General features: G+C 37.0%; 1 protein-coding gene across 1 annotated transcript; it reads right to left on the bottom strand.

Annotated features, from left to right (window-relative positions):
• Positions 1-1,459: 1,459 nt before the first annotated feature.
• On the bottom strand, positions 1,460-21,949 carry LOC141298081 (WD repeat domain phosphoinositide-interacting protein 1). The gene is made up of 12 exons (XM_073828590.1): positions 21,690-21,949; positions 20,066-20,148; positions 12,889-13,058; positions 9,320-9,416; positions 9,016-9,113; positions 8,843-8,935; positions 8,697-8,767; positions 7,142-7,249; positions 6,895-7,053; positions 6,712-6,819; positions 3,244-3,353; positions 1,460-2,237 (listed from the first exon to the last, which is right to left on the bottom strand). Exons 1-12 carry the CDS (start codon positions 21,821-21,823, stop codon positions 2,116-2,118), a joined length of 1,353 nt encoding a protein of 450 aa, XP_073684691.1. The 5' UTR covers positions 21,824-21,949; the 3' UTR covers positions 1,460-2,115.
• Between the last annotated feature and the right edge of the window lie 720 nt (positions 21,950-22,669).

Here is a 22,669-nt window from a genome sequence, read left to right as displayed (position 1 = left end):
TAAAAGTATGTACTCTTATTGTGAAGAAAAAGTAAATACTTTTGAGTATGTAGCAGAAAAGTAGGCAAGCTTTAGGACATACTACTTCGTCGTAACTGCGTCTATAACGGACGCTCGGGTTGCTTAGTTACCTGAATCCTGTCACCGTTTACCGTAACCCTGTCAATCATCACAGTTAACATTATTTACATTTCGTTTAATTTGATTTCCTACCGTATTAGAGAGAAATGAAGAGGCACGTTCTTTAACGAGTCTTTCATGCCGAGAACTCTGCTCTTGTGTTTGCATAACTATTCATTTAAACGTTAATGACCAAACCTATCATTATAAAAGTTCATAATGTTGCTGCACATGAAATATAACGCGGATAACATTTAAAAAATATTTTTATCAGGTTACCCATTGATTATTTATCACTCAAACGACCCCTTTCTCTACCTGTTCGTTGGTCGCGCATATCCTCCATGTTTGTAGTTTTTTTTAACACTTTTAATGCGTGTTTGTAGTTCTAATCGAATCCTCGAGTGTGCATTGATCCGCACTTCAAATTCCGAAGTACACTATCCGGGAATTTTTGGAATACCTTTTTAAACATAAAACGATTTGGGGCATACTAATTCTATTTTCGAATACTATTAATGACGGATAGTATGCGAATTGGGACGCAGCAATAGACTAGAGAGTGCGCGTTTTTTCCTCGTAAACAAGTCGTACATGTGCAATAGAAAGCCACAATTACTTTTTATTTATTTATTCAGTGGCGGCAACGTGCTTGCATAGGCTTATTCAAATAGTATATATATATATATATATATATATATATATATATATATATATATATACCATATGGACAACAAAACCAGTCATAAGGTTAAATTTTACAAAACTGAGATGTATACATCACATGAAAGCTCAATAAATAAGCTTTCTATTGATGTATGGTTTGTTAGGATAGGACAATATTTGGCCGAGATACATCTATTTGAAAATCTGGAATCTAAGGGTGCAAAAAAATCTAAATACTGAGAAAATCACCTTTAAAGTTGTCCAAATTAAGTTCTTAACAAAGCATATTACTAATCAAAAATTACATTTTGATATTATGTTTACAGTAGGAATTTTACAAAAAATCTTCATGGAACATGATCTTTACTTAATTTCCTAATGATTTTTGGCATAAAAGAAAAATCAATAATTTTGACCCATACCATGTATTTTTGGCTATTGCTACAAATATACCCCAGCGACTTAAGACTGGTTTTGTGGGCCAGGGTCACATATATACATATAATTAAATAAATAAATATATGATAATCTAATATAGTTTAATTAAACTATGCCATCTGATAAATAATTCAGATGACAGTATCAAATAACTTTTGCAAACCTTGTTGTTTAAGTGTTTAACTTCTATATTTTTAGCACATTAACCCCAACACAAACATGCAAACTGTAAGTTTTCATTTTGGCAACTTTATTTTATGATGTTACGGTCCCACATTCAAATCAACAACACTGTGATATTGACTAAACTGACACAATTAAACACACAAGAATGCATGTGATTTGTTTCCTATTGCCCTGAAAGGTTCAATAATTTAAAATACTCTCGTTCTAGCTTTCCTAGATATGCTTTAAACTCTAAATTCTAAAAAACATTAGTCAGCACTAAAATGTATTGTCGAGGTTTGCTACTGTACTTCTGCTGTATGTAAACTGCTTGTTTACACAGGAAATTTGATCCTGCATACGCCTTCTTTCATTCATAAAACTCACTTTCAATACCTGCTTCAGTGAAAAGCATTGATTGTTCTTCATAATACTATATAGCATGTTAGACAGACATAAAAGTTCACAGTCATAGTTAGAATTGGCAAATGCATTAAACACACATGTGTGAGCTGCTCAAGTTCAAACACGCTTCATAATGTGAATGTATTTGTAAAAGGTTCGCCTGATCTGCTAACCCTGAATCCCTCAATCTACATCCAGTCTGTTATTTACTTCAACATGATTTGATCAGCAACTATGATATTTACACCCAAACTGCTGTGCATACAGTGACTGTCATCCGACGGCAGTGAAGCCTGACTGAAACCAACAGTGTTTGAGTCTTCAGCTGTTCTGAAAGTTAACTGGAGGAAACTCCTGTTCATCGTCCAAATGGACGGGTCCATCTGCAAACTCATGCTCTGGGATCAGCTCTCCTCTCTTCTCACCAACATCCTCAGAGTACCCTGAAGGAAACATTGTCATTTATTTATAAATTCTCAGGAAGTGCCTTAAAAATTGCTGAAAAATAGACATTTGATACAGTGCCTTGCAAAAGTAATCATACCCCTTCATTTTTTTTCACATCTTGCTTTGTTGCAGCATTATGTTAAACTGCTTTAAATTAGTTTTTCCCCCACATCAAGTTACACTCCATACACCATAATGATGACAAAGCACAAACCAGATTTGCAAATTTTACAAATGTATTAAAAATAAAACACTGAAATAAGCACATTGCATAAGTATTCATACCCTTAACTCAGTACATAGTTGAAGCACCTTTACAGCCTCAAGTCTTTTTGGGTCTGATGTGACAAGCTTTGCACATCTGCATTTGGCAATTATCTGCCGTTCTTTGCCTCACCTTTTCACCTCTCCATCTCTGTCAGCTTGGATGGGGGCTGGCAGACATTTTCTAGAGTCCTAGTTGTTCCAATCGTCTTCCATTATGGAGAATGCTTCTGTCAACCTTCAATGCAGCAGATTTTTTTCTGAACTCTTCCCTAGATCATTGCCTTAACACAAGTCTGTCACTGAGCTCTACAGGCAGTTATCTTGGTTTTTGCTCTGATATGCATTTTCAGCTGTTAGACTTTTTCTGAGAGGTGTGTGCCTTTTTAAATCAGACTCATTCAAATGAATTTGCCACGGTTTAACTCCACTCCAAGTGTAGGAACATCTAGAAGCAATATGAATGCTCCTGAGCTACGTTTCGAGTTTCCCAGAAAAGGGTATGAATACTTATGCAACAGGATCTTTTCAGTTTTGTATTTCTAATAAATTTGCAAAGTTGTTACAAACCTGTTTTGTGCTTTGCCATTATGGTGTATGAGATGTAGATTGATGTGGAAAAAAAGTAATTTAAAGCAGTTTAACATAATGCGGCAACAAAACAAAATGTGAAAAAAAATGAAGGGGTATGAATACTTTTGCAAGGCACTGTATGTTTATATGAGGTATGTGATGTACCTGCGAGGGAACTAGAAGATGGAGAGTCTGGATTTGTGCTTGTGGCAACGGTTGCTGCGTAAGAAGGACTGCCTGCCTCCATTTCTGTTTCCTCATCACTGTCAAATAGTCTGAGGGATGAATGAAATGCAAATTTATCTAGATTTGACCATCAGCACTTCAAAAGCTAAAGCTTTGATCAAAGTCATGAATGTATTTATACGCAAAGCTGATTTTGAGTGACCTTGAGAAAAATCTAATTGCCTCATTTATACATTTTATGGTTTATTATTAATCAAAAACTGGAGAAAAACTGCCTGAATCAATTATATATTTAATGGTTTACAAATTCATATTGGCCCCAAAAAAATGTAAATCAATTATATATTTTATGGTTTACTGTGAATCAAATTTTTTTTCCAAAAAATAAAATAAAAGGTAATGAAACTGTGAATTTGAATGTTTATTATGCATAAAATTGGACCAAACCAAATTATATATTTTATGGCTTATTATTAATTAAATTGGACCAAAAAACAAACAAACTGTAAAATCATATATTATATATGTATATATTTTTTAGTTTATTGTGTATCAAATCAATGACATATTCTATGGTTTATTGGGAATGAAATTGGACATAAAACAAACCTACATCAATTATATATTATATGGTTTATTGTGAAGAAAATTGGACAAAAAATGTAAATCAATTATATATGTTATGGTTTACTTTAAAGACAAAAAAGAAGGTAATTCAGCTGTGAATTTGAATGTTTATTAAGCAGAAAATTGCACCAAACCATATTTTATGGTTTATTACAGTATAGGTTTAGTATTAATCAAATTGGACCAAAAAAAAAAACAAAACAAAAAAAAAACTGTAGATCAATTATATATTTTTTAGTTTATTGTGCATAAAACTCGGGAAAAAAACCTGTAAATTATGTTTTATGGTTTATTAATCAAACTGAACAATAAAAACCCTGTAAAATCAATATATATATATATATATATATATATATATATATATATATTATTTATATATTGTGTATCAATTTCAACAAAAACTGTACATTAATTATATATTTTATGATTTATTTAGAATGAACTTGGACAAAAAATGGTAGATCAGCTATATATTCTATAGTTTATTATTAATCAAATTCAATGATATATTTTATGGTTTATTGTGAATTAAATTGGACTAAAAACTGTTGATAAATTATATATTCTATGGTTTATTATTAATGAAATTAGACAAAAAAGTTAAATTAATTATATATTTTGTTTGTGCATTGTGTATCAATTTGATCAAAAACTGTACATATATAGTCATATATTTTATGCTTTATTGAGAATTAAATTGGACAAAAAAAAACTGTAAATCAATTATATGTTTTATGGTTTATTGAGAATAAAATTTGATGAAAAAAAAGTCAATTATATATTCTATGCTTTATTGTGAATCAAATTGGACAAAAACTGTAGATCAATTATATATTTTTTAGTTTATTGTGCATAAAATTGGGACAAAACCTGTAAATCAATTATGTTTTATGGTTTATTAATCAAACTGAACAAAAAAAAAACCCTGTAAAATCAATATATATATATATTATTTATATATTGTGTATCAATTTGAACAAAAACTGTACATTAATTATATATTTTATGATTTATTTCGAATGAACTTGGACAAAAAATGGTAGATCAGCTATATATTCTATAGTTTATTATTAATCAAATTCAATGATATATTTTATGGTTTATTGTGAATCAAATTGGACTAAAAACTGTTGATAAATTATATATTCTATGGTTTATTATTAATAAAATTAGACAAAAAAAGTTAAATTAATTATATATTTTGTTTGTGCATTGTGTATCAATTTGATCAAAAACTGTACATATATAGTCATATATTTTATGCTTTATTGAGAATTAAATTGGACAAAAAAAAAACTGTAAATCAATTATATGTTTTATGGTTTATTGAGAATAAAATTTGATGAAAAAAAAAGTCAATTATATATATTATATGCTTTATTGTGAATCAAATTGGACAAAAACTGTAGATCAATTATATATTTTTTAGTTTATTGTGCATAAAATTGGGACAAAACCTGTAAATCAATTATGTTTTATGGTTTATTAATCAAACTGAACAAAAAAAACCCCTGTAAAATCAATATATATATATTATTTATATATTGTGTATCAATTTGAACAAAAACTGTACATTAATTATATATTTTATGATTTATTTAGAATGAACTTGGACAAAAAATGGTAGATCAGCTATATATTCTATAGTTTATTATTAATCAAATTCAATGATATATTTTATGGTTTATTGTGAATCAAATTGGACTAAAAACTGTTGATAAATTATATATTCTATGGTTTATTATTAATAAAATTAGACCAAAAAAAAGTTAAATAAATTATATTTTTTTTAGTGCATTGTGTATCAATTTGGACAAAAACTCTACATCAGTCATATATTTTATGCTTTACTGAGAATTAAATTGGACAAAAAAAATGTAAATCAATTATATGTTTTATGGTTTATTGAGAATTAAATTTGATGAAAAAAAAAACATCAACTATATATGCTATGCTTTATTGTGAATCAAATTGGACAAAACTGTAGATCAATTATATATTTTTTTAGTGCATTGTGTATCAATTTGGACAAAAAAAATGTAAATCAATTATATATTTTTTAGTTTATTGTGCATAAAATCGGGACAAAACCTGTAAATCAATTATGTTTTATGGTTTATTAATCAAACTGAACAAAAAAAACCTGTAAAATCAATATATATATTATTTATGTATTGTGTATCAATTTGAACAAAAACTGTACATTAATTATATATTTTATGATTTATTTAGAAATTGGACAAAAAAAGGTAGATCAGCTAAATATTCTATAGTTTATTATTAATCAAATTGGACAAAACATACTGTAAAATTCAATGATATATTTTGTTGTTTATTGTGAATCAAATTGGACTAAGGACTGTAGATCAATTATATATTCTATGGTTTATTATTAATAAAATCAGACCAAAAACAAAACTCATTAAATTAATTATATATTTTTTAGTGCATTGTGTATCAATTTGGACAAAAACTCTACATCAGTCATATATTTTATGCTTTATTGAGAATTAAATTGGACAAAAAAAAAAAACTGTAAATCAATTATATGTTTTATGGTTTATTAATCAAATTGGACCAAAAAAACCCTCTGTAAAATCAATTATATATTTTATTGTACCGTGTATCAATTTGGACAACAATGGTTTATTGTGAATAATTTAATTTATGGTTTGTTGTAAATTAAATTGGACAAAAAAAAAACCTGTATCATTTTGGACAATGAATATACTTAACGATCAATATCAAATTTGACAAATGCTCATTTAATAGTCATTTCTGAAACAAATGATTAATGCATAATCTGCAGTACTGGCTCACCTGTGCTTCGCCGCTAAATGACAGTCTCCTCCTTCCTGAAGATCTACATCGTAGATATAGAGATGACCATCTAATGAAGCCACAAGAAGATGTGGAACCTTCTGGATCCTGCAGACGATGATATGTACATTTAGGTACTTCCTCATCTCCATATGCTCACAGACACTCATGTACTAGACTCACATGGAAAGAGCGGCTATGTTCCTCAAGCCGGCCACACTGAGACGAACGGTGGCAAACGCTCTGTCCTGATGCATCATATCTGACACCTGAGAGGGAAGGTAGGTGCTGGCTGCTGAAAACATCTTCCCCATATATGCAGACCAGGATGGAGAGTCCTTACTGCTTTCATGAGAGAGCACATCATGAACACATCATAGCTCCACCAGCTTCAATTCTGCTTTATTTATATAGGCACATCATATCAAACCTGGGACTGTGGTGCTCCAGTTTGAAGATGTGAACGGTTTCTGTGTTACTGGAGGCACAGAGAAACTGTGCGTCGGAACTGAATGACAAGGAACTGATGCTAACATACCTAAACACAAAGACAAACAAATCTTCCAAACAAACAAATCTTTTTTTATGACATTTTATATGAAGTATTGTGTTTAATAGCAAGATTAAAATTACATTCTGAACAATTTTGGAGTAAAATGGGCAACTACTTTGTCTTACTATACTAAGGCTAATTTCATAGCTGGAAATGCTTGCTAAATGCTGAAATATATTTGCATGTATTTTATGTATGATGTCTTTTTTGTTATTTGGTCTATGTTTTTTTTTTTTACATCTATATAACAAATAAAAATAATACATTAAATAAATAATAAATGCTAAATAATAATAATAATAATAAATAAATGTTAAATAATAAAATAACATAATTATGTAATAAACATAACATAAGTACATAATAAAATATAAAATAAAAAACAAATAATAAATTGGAAATAAATATAATAATAAATAAAAATTAATTAAATGAAATTAAATTAAATAACAAAACACAAAAGTAATAAATGATGAATAACTCCTTTGTCTGACTAAGGCAGATTTCATAGTGGGATAATTTGTTAAAATTATAAAATAAAAAGTAATAAATAAATAAAAAATACTAAATTAGATAATTAAATAATAAACTAGAAGTAAATATAGTAATGAATAAAAAATAAATAAAAATGTAAGTACTGATGTAAAATGTCTTTGTCTTACTGATTTCATAGCCAGCTTTCTGATGCGAATAACCATGTTATTATAATACATTTATATTATATTACATTTTTAATGTTTAATGGTTTACATTTTATCATAAACAAATCAAATCATAAAATGGGAAAAGGTCTGAAAAGTATGTGTGTGTGTGTGTGTGTATATATATATATATATAAATATAAATATACATGTAATAAAAATATATATAAACACACATATATCTAAATCTATATGTGCAGATTTTTCAATGCAATTTTTTTTCTCTCAGTTTTTGAGACTAGGAACTTTTAAAATGAGCCAAAATAAATAATAAAACATTTTGAAGACAGTCTTAAAATGTGATCCTGGACAACAAAACCAGCCCTAAGTAGCAACGGTATATTTGTAGCAATAGCCAACAATTCATTGTATGGGTCAAAATGATAGATTTTTCTTTTTATGCTCATGTTCCATAAAGATTCTTTGTAAATTTCTTACCATAAATATATCAAAACTTTAGTAATATGCATTGCTAAAAACTTCATTTGGACAACTCAGATTCCAGATTTTCAAATAGTTGCATCAATGGAAAGCGTATTTATTCAGATTTACTCAATAATCCGATGATGTCTAAACTAATAAAATTGACCCGTATGACTGGTTTTGTAGTCCAGGGTCGCATATGAGAAAATGTTAATAAAATATGTTAGTTTTAATACATATCAACCCTTAGTGTATACAGTAAAAGTGCTTTTTGTTCTTATTATCTGACTGTATGTCATCTCTCTCACCTCTTCATTCCTCTGCGGAACTCAAACAGTTTGACTCCGTCAGGTACGCTGAAAACTCTTATAACAGTGCCCTGGGAATCACAAAATGAAACCAGATCAAAGTACAAATAATGTTCCATCAGTGAACACCACCTTCTCAGACTCACTTTTTCAGAAGCACTGGCCAGATTGGTTCCTGAAGCATTGAATGCGATGGCTGCCACATGACTGGCGTGAGCTGAGATCACAGTCACCATATTCTAAAATAATGAAAGTGGACAGCTATAAGTTGCAATAAGCTTGGCTATCCTTTTAAACCAAATTTCAGCTGGGTTCTTACCAGATTGGTAGCATCATACAGAGTAATTTCTCCAGCGGTGAAGCTCCCAGGATATGCCAGATATGAGTTGGAATGATTGACAGAAAGTGCACAGAGGCCTGGCAGAAAAGAAAGGATTTACAGATCGTTCCGGCAAAGTTTAACCCTCAGGACAGATATAGCCACATTTTGATCAACTGAAGCAATAAAAACAGTGATGACTCTGACATGCAGGGCTTTATGTGTTATTACACCACTGACTCAAAAGTACACTTAAACTGAGTATGGCTTTACTGAACACTGAAGAGGCTGTTAAAGTGTTTACCTTTGGGGTTTGGTGGTGTGTTGAGAAGAGATTTGAGAAGTTTCATGTCCTTGATGTTATGGATGTACAGGGCCTCCTCCAGACAAACTACAAGCCTCTGCAGAAAGAAAAATGCAGTAATGTAAGCCTCAAAACTGCATTCATTGGAACAAAAATACAGGACAAATTGTGAAATATTACTACAATTAATATAACCATTTTCTTGTGAATAAATAGTGAAATGTAATTGATTCCGGTGATCAAAGCTGAATTTTCAGCATCATTACTCCAGTCTTCAGTGTCACATGATCCTTCAGAAATCATGTGCTGATTTACTGCTCAAGAAACATTTCTGATTATTATGTTGAAAACAGCTGTGTAGCTGTGATACGTTTAACTGCAGGATTGTTTGATGAATAGAAAGTTATAAATAACAGCATTTATTTGAAATAGAAATACTTTGTAACATTTTAAATGTCTTTACTGTCACTTTTGAACAATTGAATGCATCCTTGCATGACTTGCTTCTTGCGTCAGATCAAGGCTGCGTCTCATTGCTAGTTTTACTTGATCTTAGCGCTGTGTTCAACACTATAGATCATGACATACAAAACTATACAGGTATTCAAGGGCAGGCTTTAAGACGGTTCAAATCATACCTGTCCGATCGCTACCACTTTGTTTATTTAAATGACATTGCAATTATCACCAGTTAAATATGGAGTGCCACAAGGATCTGTCCTAGGTCCTCTGCTATTTTCAATTTGTTACCCCTTGGTAATATTATTAGGAAATATGGGATTAGTTTCCATTGTTACGGTGATGAGACTCAACGATATATTTCAACAAGAACAGAGGACAATTCTAACTTATCAAAGCTAACAGAGTGTGTTAAAAATGTAAAAGACTGGATGACCAATATTTTCTACTAATAAATTCAGATAAGACCGAGATATTACTTACTGGACTAAAAAACAGTACACAGAATCTCTTGAATTGCAATTTGCAACTAGACGGATGTACTGTAATTTCCTCTACAGTCAAAAATCTGGGTGTTATATTAGACAGCAACCTGTCTTTTGAAAATCATATTTCTCATGTTACAAAAACAGCATTCTTCCATCTTAGAAACATTGCTAAGCTACGAAACATGTTACCTGTCTCTGATGCAGAAAAGTTAGTCCATGCATTCATGACGTCTAGACTGGACTATTGTAATGCACTACTAGGTGGCTATCCTGCATCTTCAATAAATAAGCTACAGGTAGTCCAAAATGCAGCCGCTAGAGTCCTTACCAGATCAAGAAAATATGATCATATTACCCCAATTTTACAGTCTCTACACTGGCTACCTATTAGGTTCCGTATCACTTACAAAATACTACTTCTTACCTATAAGGCCCTTAATGGTTTAGCTCCTGCATACCTAACTAGTGTCCTACCGCGCTACAATCTCTCACACTCCCTAATGTAGCAAAACTGGACTTTTGAAAGCACCTAGGATTGCAAGGTCCACTAAAGGAGGGAGAGCCTTTTCACATTTGGCTCCCAAACTCTGGAATATACTTCCTGATAACGTTCGGGGTTCAGACACACTCTCTATGTTTAAATCTAGATTAAAGACTCATCTCTTTAGCCAAGCTTTCTCATAACATTGTACTTCAGTTACATCTGATCAAATGCACATCAACATTCTTCAGCTTGGGCTAAACACGTCATTTTTGCTTGGTTGGAACAGCAGCTACGCTAATTATTTCTCTATTTGTTTCTCTGTTTCTGCCACAGGATTTCCATCCCGTGGTAACTAGGAATTACACAAGATTAAAGGGATGGTTCGGAGTAGATTTGACTTCATTGCTATGCACTCTGAAGCCCATGTAAATTGCCCATCCGAAAGCTTTTTTACCTTAGTCAAACATTGAGGGAGATATCAGAGTTTTCGAATGGCTTGCTACAGCCGTACATGGAACATCTGATGTATCTCGTAAATTGCACCACTAAACTTGCACGTATTCTTACCAAACTTCTACAATAGTGTAAATAGGGTGTGTACTCACAAAACACTGCATCGGAAAATTTGTAAGTCCACCATGAGTGTTTTAAAAACAGCTTTTACCCGATCCCTACTAGTCTCAAAAACTACAAATGGCGACACGTCGACGTCACTTCCCTGGTTTGGGAAAAGCACGTAAAAGTCCTCCTACTACATCTGTGTGCATGTCAACTTGTAGGTGGACTTTTACGTGCTTCGGATCGGGTAAAAGTTGTTTTTAAAACACTCATGGTGGACCAGTGTTGTTTTTGACAACCATCTTAGATTTAGTCTTAGTCTTAGTCTTTTGGACTAAAATGCTTCTTAGTTTTAGTCCAATTTTAGTCACTTCTATATGTGATAGTTTTAGTCCAATTTTAGTCAAAGAAAAGTCAAAAAGGTTTTAGTCTAGTTTTAGTCCAAAAAAGGGGTAAAAGTAGTCTTTTAACAAATTAATGTAGGTCAGTAAGTATTTTGCTGTTGGGTAGTGTCACTTATAAGTTCTGAAAATAGCAGATCTATAGTTCAACACAATGTGAGCTTCTGGATCGACTATTTTCACCAATAATTACAATAATGAAGGAATGTTTTAGAACATAAAAGACAAACAAGGATGGAATGCTAAAACGGCTTGCCATACTAGTATAGCAAAGAGTATTTAATGCTAAAACGGCTTGCCATAACGTCAGATACTTTTTAAGTTTTAATTGGCATGCACAATAAGCAGAAATATCATGCATTTTAAACGTCTGACGGACCACCCACTAACATTTTCGTCTATTCTCGTCTCGTCAACGAAAACTCACACACGTCTCGTCATGTTTTAGTCATCAACGAGCCATTTTTATCTCGTCATCGTCTCGTTATCGTCATGGAAAAAAAGTGGCATCAACGAAATGATTTTGTCATCGTTGACGAAAACAACACTGTGGCGGACTTACAAATTTTCTGATGCAGTGTTTTGTGAGTACACACCCTATTTACACTACTGTAGAAGTTTGGTAAGATTACGTGCAAGTTTAGTGGTGCAATTTACAAGATACATCAGATGTTCCATGTACGGCTGTAGCAAGCCTTTCGAAAACTCTGATATCTCCCTCAATGTTTGACTAAGGTAAAAAAGCTTTCGGATGGGGTATTTAGATGGGCTTCGGAGTGCATAGCAATGAAGTCAAATCTACTCCGAACCATCCCTTTAAGTCTGCATTCAGAATACCCGAGAAGAGATGATGCCAACCCCTCAGAGGACCGCCGATGATGCCAGCCTTGAAACAACATACATCACTGCACAATTTTGCTTGCAACACATAATCATTACTATTAATAGTGTTCATCGTCTGTCTGATTACACCATTACTGATTTTAACATACATCTATACCATATGTACATCGACTTGACATTCAGTAGTCACCACTAGTAAGCTACTAAATATATTGTAGAAACCTACATTTTTGGTACAGCTGCAACGATTTCTATTGTGAAAAGCACTATACAAATAAACTTGAACTGAACTGAATCCCTGATGAATAATAGTTCTTAACAAATCTTACTGTGTACCTGTCGGTTGAGTTTGACAGCAAGGATGTTGTTGGAGTAGCTGTAGTTACAGATCTCTGTGCCTTTCTTGAAATGGTAGATGTTCATTCTGAAGGGTGTCGATTTGCTCACAACCACCATCAGACTGCTGGAGAAGAGCCGCTCCGCTATGTACACATCAGGGCTTTCAACTAATCACACAAATAGACAGACAAAGACAATCATAAAGGTTACTGTCACGACCACACACAAAGGGAGAAGGTGAGTATCTTTCAAGGTATTTATTAACAAACGTGCACAGTACAACACACGTGCAATCGGGTGAAATAAGATCTCTGTGGTCAAATCTTCAAACAAACACAACAGGTGAGTTCAAGTTCATAAGGATCATAGCGTTAGCAATAGTCACTTCCCTTTAGCACGATTAACGTGTATCACAGGAGAACATCAGAGCAATCCACGAGGAGCACAGGAGAACATCGGAAGAATCCACGAGGAGCACAGGAGAGACAACAGGAGGGAGAGAAGATCCACAGAGAAGCATCCATGCAACTTCGATACCAGCCGATGAGTGAGTGGCAGAGGTAGGTATATAAAGGGTGTGGTGATTGCTGGTGCAGGTGACGGTGATTAGTATTCTGGTGATGGTTCACGGGTGTGCTGTGGTGGTGATTGGCTGGTTGGTGGAGGATCGTGGTGATTGGGGCTGAGGGAACGTGCAGAGGGTGTGACATCACCCCCTCCTCCACGGGTGACTCCTGGCACCCAAGAACGGCGACGGGGACGACCACGACCTCTGGGAGCTGGGCGTTCGGGATGTTGGCGGTGGAATTCCTCGAGGAGAGTCGGGTCCAGGATGTCGTCACGGGGTATCCACGATCTCTCCTCGGGTCCGAACCCCTCCCAGTCCACTAGGTACTGGAGCTGGCCGTTCCGCCGCCGGGAGTCTAGGATTTCTTGGACTTGGTAGATGTTATCTCCAAGGATCTCTGGCGGGTCGGGAGGAGGAGGTGACTCCGACTCTGTGGAGGAAGGGAACAGGGGTTCAGTGTGGCGCTTGAGTAGGGAAACGTGAAACGAGGGGGCGATTCTGTAATGTGGAGGTAGGTTTAGACGGTAGGTGACAGGGTTGATCTGTGAGTGCACGGTGAAGGGCCCTATGTAGCGGGGACTCAGCTTCCTACTGGGCAGCCGGAGGCGTATGTCTCGAGTGGACAACCATACCTGGTCCCCGGGGAGGTAAACTGGGTTGGGTAACCTACGGCGGTTGGCATGTTCCGTATGCCTCCGTACTGCCCGCTGGAGATGGACGTGCGCTGAGTCCCACACCCTCTCGCTCTCTCGGAACCAGTGATCTACCGCGGGCACCTCGGAGGACTCTCCAGTCCATGGAAACAGAGCTGGTTGATAACCTAGAATGCATTGGAATGGGGTTAGACCAGTAGAGGTTTGACGGAGGGAATTTTGCGCATACTCAGCCCACGGTAGATACTGGCTCCAGGTGTTTTGATGTTGGGAACAGTACGTCCGAAGGTAGCGGGAGATTTCCTGTATTTTCCGTTCGGTCTGCCCGTTCGTTTGAGGGTGATATCCGGATGACAGGCTGACTGTGGTACCCAGAAGTTGGAAGAAGGCCCGCCAGACCCTGGAAATGAATTGGGGTCCCCGATCGGACACGATGTCTTCTGGGAGTCCGAAGTTCCGGAATACATTGTGGAATAGTGCCTCTGCGGTTTCTAGTGCTGTGGGGAGACCTTTGAGAGGTATTAATTTGCAAGCTTTCGAGAATCGATCGACTACCACTAAAATTGTGGTGTAACCCTGAGAGGGGGGCAGGTCTGTGGCGAAGTCAATGCCCAAGTGTGTCCAGGGTCGGCGGGGAATAGGTAACGGTTGTAATTTACCTTCGGGTAAGCGGCGTGGGGTTGTGTTGACGGCGCAGACCGAACATCCTTGGACGTACCGTTCCACTTCCCTGCTCATGTTGGGCCACCAATATTTCTGCTGGAGGAGCGAGAGGGTTCGCCTGCTGCCAGGATGTCCTGAGCCGGGGGACGTGTGCGTACTATCCAGCAGAAGGGGTCTGAGACGGCTTGGGACATAGACACGACCCGGGGGAAGCTCCGGTGGTGCAGGTTCCTCGAAGGTGGCGGCCCGTATATCTTCATCCAGCTGCCATAGTATGGGTGCGAGAAAGACAGATGGGGGTAGAATTGGATCAGGATCGTCAGAGGTAGGTTCAGGTGAGTGCATACGTGATAGGGCGTCTGCTTTGGTGTTTTTGTGGCCGGGTTGGTAAGTAATGTGGAAATTGAATCGGGCAAAGAATAATGACCAGCGAGCTTGGCGGGCATTTAGTCTCTTGGCGTTCTGAATGTACTGGAGGTTCTTGTGGTCGGTTATTACGGTGAAGGGGAACTGGGCTCCTTCCAACCAGTGCCGCCACTCTTCGAGGGCGAGCTTTATGGCCAGCAGTTCGCGGTCTCCAATTCCATAATTCTGCTCAGCTGGGGTGAGTTTTTTGGAATAGTACGCACACGGATGGAGGGATCGGGGTTCATCAGACCACTGGGACAGCACGGCTCCTACGCCCACGTCCGCCGCATCTACCTCCACCACGAAGGGCCTTGAAGGGTCGGGGTGCTTGAGGATGGGAGCGGTGGTGAACATTAGCTTTAGACGGTCGAAGGCTTGCTGAGCCTCTGGAGTCCACTGTAGTACCCGGCGACCTCCCTTTAAGAGGGAAGTGAGTGGAGCCGATAGGAGGCTATAGTTCTTTATAAAGCGTCGGTAGAAGTTAGCGAAGCCTAAGAAACGCTGAAGCTCCTTCACCGTCCTGGGCTCCGCCCACTTGGCCACTGCGTCCACCTTGCCGGCTTCCATGTGAACTCCCTCCGCAGTGATCACGTATCCGAGAAAGGAGATGGTGGGCTGATGGAATTCACATTTTTCTAATTTTAGATAGAGTTGGTACTCACGGAGGCGTTGGAGAACCTGACGGACGTGGTCTTGATGTTCTTTTAGGTTACGTGAGTAAATGAGGATATCGTCAATGTAGATGATTACGAATCGATGGAGGTAGTCGCGGAAGATTTCGTTCATGAAATTCTGAAATACGGAAGGACTGTTAGCCAGGCCATAGGGCATCACCTGATATTCATAGTGACCGGTGGGGGTGATGAAGGCGGTCTTCCACTCATCTCCTTCTCGGATACGGATCAGGTTGTATGCACTGCGGAGGTCGAGTTTGGTGAAGACGCGGGCTTCCCGTAGTTCCTCCAAGGCAGCTGGCACTAGAGGAAGTGGATAGGCGAATTTCACCGTGGCGTCGTTGAGCACCCGGTAGTCAATGCAAGGTCTGAGCCCACCATCCTTCTTGGGGACGAAGAAGAAACTGGATGCTGCTGGGGACGTGGAAGGTCTGATGAACCCCTGTTGGAGAGCCTCCTGGATGTAATTCTCCATGGCTTCCTGCTCAGGACGTGAGAGGGGGTAGATCTTCCCGTGGGGTAGTTTGGCGCCTGGCAGCAGGTCGATACTACAGTCCCAGGGCCGGTGCGGTGGTAGTTGTGTGGCCCGTTCCTTGCTGAAGACATCGGTGAAAGACTGATAGACGGGGGGAATGGCGGTGGCGGATTGAGTGGCAGGGCTCTCTATGGTGGTGGCGTGCAGAGGGATAGGACGGTATGGAGACTCTGTATCTGACGAGGAAGGATGGTAGCCGTGGTCCTCACACGTTGCGCCCCACTCCAGGACCTCTCCTGTGCTCCAATCTATGCGGGGTTGGTGCTTAATGAGCCATGGTCTGCCCAGGATGACATCCACGTTGGCTCGCGGGAGTACTAGGAGGGTCAGATGTTCCCGGTGGTTGTGTTGGGAGACGAGGGTCACTTTTCTGGTCCGGCGAGATATCTTACCATCGCCCAATGGTGAGTTTTGGATTGTGGTAATTTGGTAGGTGACCTCATTTTGAACGGTGGGAATTCGATGTTTAGCAATGAAGTGTGATGAAACAAAATTGCCAGCCGCTCCGGAATCCACGAGCACATAGATGGGGAGAGTGCGAGAGTTTACTATTAGTTCAGCGGTAATATGGGGTAAGAGAGACATGGCCGGAGTAATAGATACGGTACTCACCATTGGACGAGGCGGGCGGACTGGACAGGCACTGATGAAGTGAGAGGCTTCTCCACAATATAGGCATAGACGATTATTAATTCGTCGTTTCCTCTCCGCGGGATCCAGGCGATAGGAGTCAGTAATCATAGGCTCTTCCGCATCTCGTTGGGGTGACGATGTTCGGAGTGGAGGGAAGCTGGGTACAGACTTTGTAGAAGGACACGCTGAGAGATGTTGAGAAATGCCTACTGCCTTCTTAATAAAGGTTTCCAGCGGTACGTCGTCATCGTAAATGACCATATGCTTGCGGATCTGGGGTTTAAGCCCCTTACGGTAGGCTGCTAGGAGAGCGACTTGGTTCCAACCACTGGTGGCCGCTAGAGAGCGGAAGCGCAGGGTGTAATCATGAATATTGGACGTACCTTGATTCAGAGTAATCAGTTCGTCGTGCACGGAAAGGGGAGTGAGAGCAGCTCCAAACACGTCCTTGAAGTGGGCAACGAAAGCATTATAGGAGATTAATGCATCGCTCCGTGAATTCCAGAGTGCATCCGCCCATTGAAGTGCCTGCCCAGTGAGGAGGGAAATCATAAAATATATTTTAGAACTTTCGTTTGGAAACTGGTGTGCGTTGGCTTCGATATAGAGGGAACATTGCAGGAGGAAACCATTGCAACCACCCGGGTCTCCGGAATAGTTCATGGGGCGAGAGAGGGGCGTGTTGGAAATCGTCGTTGGAGCAGCCGGTAGAGATTGACGAAGGACGTTTACCATATCCGAAAAGGAGTCGGGGGTATCTTCTGTGATAGCGGCGCTCGCCTCCATGAGTGACGTGGTGTGTTATTACTTTTGGGCTGGTATCCTGTCACGACCACACACAAAGGGAGAAGGTGAGTATCTTTCAAGGTATTTATTAACAAACGTGCACAGTACAACACACGTGCAATCGGGTGAAATAAGATCTCTGTGGTCAAATCTTCAAACAAACACAACAGGTGAGTTCAAGTTCATAAGGATCATAGCGTTAGCAATAGTCACTTCCCTTTAGCACGATTAACGTGTATCACAGGAGAACATCAGAGCAATCCACGAGGAGCACAGGAGAACATCGGAAGAATCCACGAGGAGCACAGGAGAGACAACAGGAGGGAGAGAAGATCCACAGAGAAGCATCCATGCAACTTCGATACCAGCCGATGAGTGAGTGGCAGAGGTAGGTATATAAAGGGTGTGGTGATTGCTGGTGCAGGTGACGGTGATTAGTATTCTGGTGATGGTTCACGGGTGTGCTGTGGTGGTGATTGGCTGGTTGGTGGAGGATCGTGGTGATTGGGGCTGAGGGAACGTGCAGAGGGTGTGACAGTTACATTACAGAGAAAACACAGGTGTATGAATGTCGCTGCATTTAGGAACAAAATATTAAATTATGTAGCATTTGCAAGTAAATTATGAGAATTACCTACAGTTTAAGTCAAACATTTACATACACCTTGTGGAATTGGTAAAATGTTAATTATTTGACCAAAATAAGAAGGATCACACAAAATGCATGTTATTTTTTATTTAGCACTGACCTGAATAAGATATTTCACATAAAAGAGGTTACATATAGTCCACAAGAGAAAATAATAGTTGAATTTATACAAATGACCCCGTTCAAAAGTTTACATACACTTGATTCTTAATACTGTGTTGTTACCTGAATGATCCACAACTGTCCTGAACAGTTCAACTTCCTGCTGTGCTTCAGAAAAAACCTTCAGGTCTCACAAATTCAGTTTTTCAGCCTTTTTGTGTATTTAAACCCTTTTCAACAATGACTGTATGATTTTGAGATCCATCTTTTCACACTGAGGACAACTGAGGGACTCATTTGCAACTCTTACAAAAGGTTCAAACACTCACTGATGCTCCAGAAGGAAACACAACGCATTAAGAGCCGGAGGGTGAAAACTTTTTGAATTTGAAGATCAGGGTTAATTTGACCTATTTTGTTATCTGGTGAAACATGTAAGTATGCTCTGTAGCTTCTGAAGGGCAGTACTAAATGAAAAAATATGATATTTAGTTAAAATAAGGAAAATGTACACATCTTCATTCTGTTCAAAAGTTTTCACCCCCAGGCTCTTAATGCATTGCGTTTCCTTCTGGAGCATCAGTGAGTGTTTGAACCTTCTGTAATAGTTGCAAATGAGTCCCTCAGTTGTCCTCAGTGTGAAAAGATGGATCTCAAAATCATACATTCATTATTGTAAAGGGATTAAATACACAAAAATGCTGAAAAACCAACAGTTTGTAGTTTTTCCCTGAAGAACAGCAGGCAGTTTAACTGTTCAGGACAAACAAGTGACTCATAAACAACTATCACTAAACAAACACAAAAAAACACAGCTGTGGAACATTCAGGTAACAACACAGTATTAAGAATCAAGGGGATGTAAACTTTTGAACAGCATCCGTTTATAAATTCAACTATTATTTTCTCTCGTGGACTATATGTAAATGTTTTATATGTATGTGAAATATCTCAAAAAAATAACATGCATTTTGCCTGATCCCTCTTATTTTGTTAAAATTATTAACATTTTTGCAGATTCTGCAAATTGCAATGTGTATATGCCAACTTTTGACCTCACCTGTATATGGCTCAGTGTTATTATACATAATTGAAACAAAACAAAAAAAACATAATAAATAAAAAATATATATTGTTCTTTGAAATAAACATTTGTTAACCAAAATAAAATTAAACATAAACAAAATATTTTATTTCAGCTAGTTGGCAAAGCATTCATTTAATTTACTAAAAACAATTAAAACTGAAATAAAGCATGATTTATTTATTTCTGTCACTCTTTGGGAAGGATGAAAAGTCTTTTTGTTTTTGGGCACTGTGCAGGTGTTCATGTACATAAAGGTCTGAAATGACCTGACCCTTGCCTCGGAGCTGTTTATTTTACAAATTTCCCAAAATGCATCGGCAATCAAACATCTGTGACCGCCTCAAAGCATTAAAGACTCTGGAATCAAAAGATAGTTGCACAGTGATATGATCGGATAACTTTGAGACGGTTTTTACCTCCCTGATGAATGCAATCCATTCTGTCAACACAGGACAGAGAGAAAAGCCTGTAGCCATTCTTACCACCAACAGCCAAAGACCTGAAAACAACAACAACAACAACACAGACAAACAGATAAAAGTTAAATATATACACTACCAGTCAAAAGTTTGGACACACTTCCCCATTCTCTTCGATGGGGAACTGTTTCCAAACTTTTGACTTTAAATTTACTACAATAAAATGTCATTTTTAATTAAGAAGGTTTATATATAATTACACACACACAACTATATATGACCCTGGACTACAAAACTGTCGTAAGTAGCACAGGTATATTTGTAGCAATAGCCAACAATACATTATTGTACTGGTCAAAATGATATTTTATGCCAAAAATCCTTAGGATATTAAGTAAAGATCATGTTCCATGAAGATATTATGTAAATTTCCTACCACAAATATATCAAAACTTAATTTTTGATTAGTAACATGCATTGCTAAAACTTCATTTGCACAACTTGAAAGGCGAATTTCTTAATATTTAGATTTTTTGCATCCTCAGATTGCAGATTTTCAAATACTTGCATCTCGGCCAAATATTGTCCTATCCTAATAGCTAACTTTCAGATGTTGCATAAATCTAAATTTAAAACAATTTACTACAATGACTGGTTTTGTGGTCCAGGTTCACATATTATAAGGCGAGACACTGCAGGTGAATAGGGTAAAAAAAATTAACTAATAGTTATGATCTTAATTACCCGGTTGATTGATTACATTGATAATTGCAAATATTTTTAGTATTCTAAAATGTTACATTTAAATATGCAAATGAGGCATTATTTGATGAAATATGCACTAATTTAATTTGCATACATTTCTAGAACAAAAATCTAAACACTGGATGAAGTCAGTTTCAAAATTCTTATGTCTTTTTGACATATTAGAGTCAAAAGTTTTTACTGAGGGGATTTGGGGTATCTCATTTTGTCACTCCATAATTCAGAAAAAACTTAGAACAGACAGGAAACACTATATTTTTAACCATTTTTTGAGGAATAAAATGTTGTATAAAATCATGCAAATTATAGGTATATATGAACAAATCTCTTTTTAAAAACCGTCAGGATATAGACAGGAATAAAAATGTAAAGTTTGATGTGTGTAAGAGCTACTGAAGTGGAGATTTATGGCTCAGCGTAGGAGGAAAAACTCATTTTGAGAAAATGGCCTTTAAAAATATTATTGTAATTGAAATCTATCGACACAAATAGATCAAATGTTTTAAAAGAAACACTTAAAAGTGTATTTTAGGTGTTTTCTTTCCACTAGTCTGAAAAACGCTTTATGAAAAACCAAAAAGCCTAAAATCTCAAATTTGACAAGTGCGTGAAAAAACAGCATTTTTGCCTGCAGTGTCTCCCCTTAAAATGTAATACATAAACAAGATAAATTAGAAATAAACATATGCTTCATTGGCAATATAGGACAGGACATTGCAGGCCAAATTAAAGGGCATCATCACCGAGTCCTGGTTTGTGCATTTCATGTATTTTTAAGCACATATGGATCTTATATGGCTCTCTTTCGGCTTTATAAGAGTTTAACAAAGAGGAAAGCAGCATTATGCACGCTCACGTTGTGTCCTGGTTGAAGGAAGCGCAGAGCAGCCGCTGAAGTTTCGGAGCTCCATCAGATGTCTCTCTGTCCGGGGAAGAACCGGACCTTCCCACCGTCTCTCCGGTTCGGAACTCTGGGATCGGTTCGATCATCCCAAAACTGTCCCACTAATATATGTCCATTAATTTCTATTCAAGAAACTTATATGTTGGGCAATTAATTGTCGCTTTTAAATTATTATTATTATTATTATTATTACATGCTCTATTAACAAAGTCCAGTTGCTAATAGGCACAATATTCAGTTAGAGCAAAAACAAAAACCAGCTGACGTGATGAATTTACGTCAGAGCACTATGAGGAATCTCATTGGTTGAGGAAAACGTCTGTCTCGCTTGGACTGTGTCTGATTGGCTCACATATGCAGCTGGAGGCCGGCCAATAGGCGTGGCTATTGAAAGACCGCTGGTGATTGGCTGCGTTCACTCTCAATAACAGCACGAGGGTTTGTTTTGGTCGAATGCGTCGAGAGAAATGTGTCAGAAAGCACATCTTGTTCATAAACCACAGTTAAACAAACACACATGCTTGTATCTCAATGTTAAACTCACAAGTCCTGCATACTAAACGAATTTGTTTCGTTTTTTTTGACTTTTGATCATTTTCGGGTGATTTTCTTTACTTTAGCTTACAATCAGAAATGGCAGAATGTGAACATTAATTTTAATGATCTCATATTTTTACATGAGACATATTTATCTTTGTACAGCTGTTACAATATGTTACAGTATACTATATCATTTAAAATATTCATCGTAATAATCCTGTAAAACAGCAATTGCAATTGACTTGAAGTGTGTTTTCTGTAAAAGGGAAAAATGGGAGTATTGTACATTTATTTCATTATTGTATTTATAATAATTAACAATTATTTTGGTGTGATTTTTTGTTAAACAAAGTACTAAGATTTAATTGCAACTCAAAGAAAAGGATATTTTA

The sequence above is a fragment of the Garra rufa genome, chromosome 22 (genome assembly GCF_049309525.1).
Source record: "Garra rufa chromosome 22, GarRuf1.0, whole genome shotgun sequence".
Lineage (NCBI taxonomy): Eukaryota > Metazoa > Chordata > Actinopteri > Cypriniformes > Cyprinidae > Garra > Garra rufa.
Note: the sequence above shows the minus strand (reverse complement) of the source record. Positions and strands in the feature narration are given on the sequence as shown.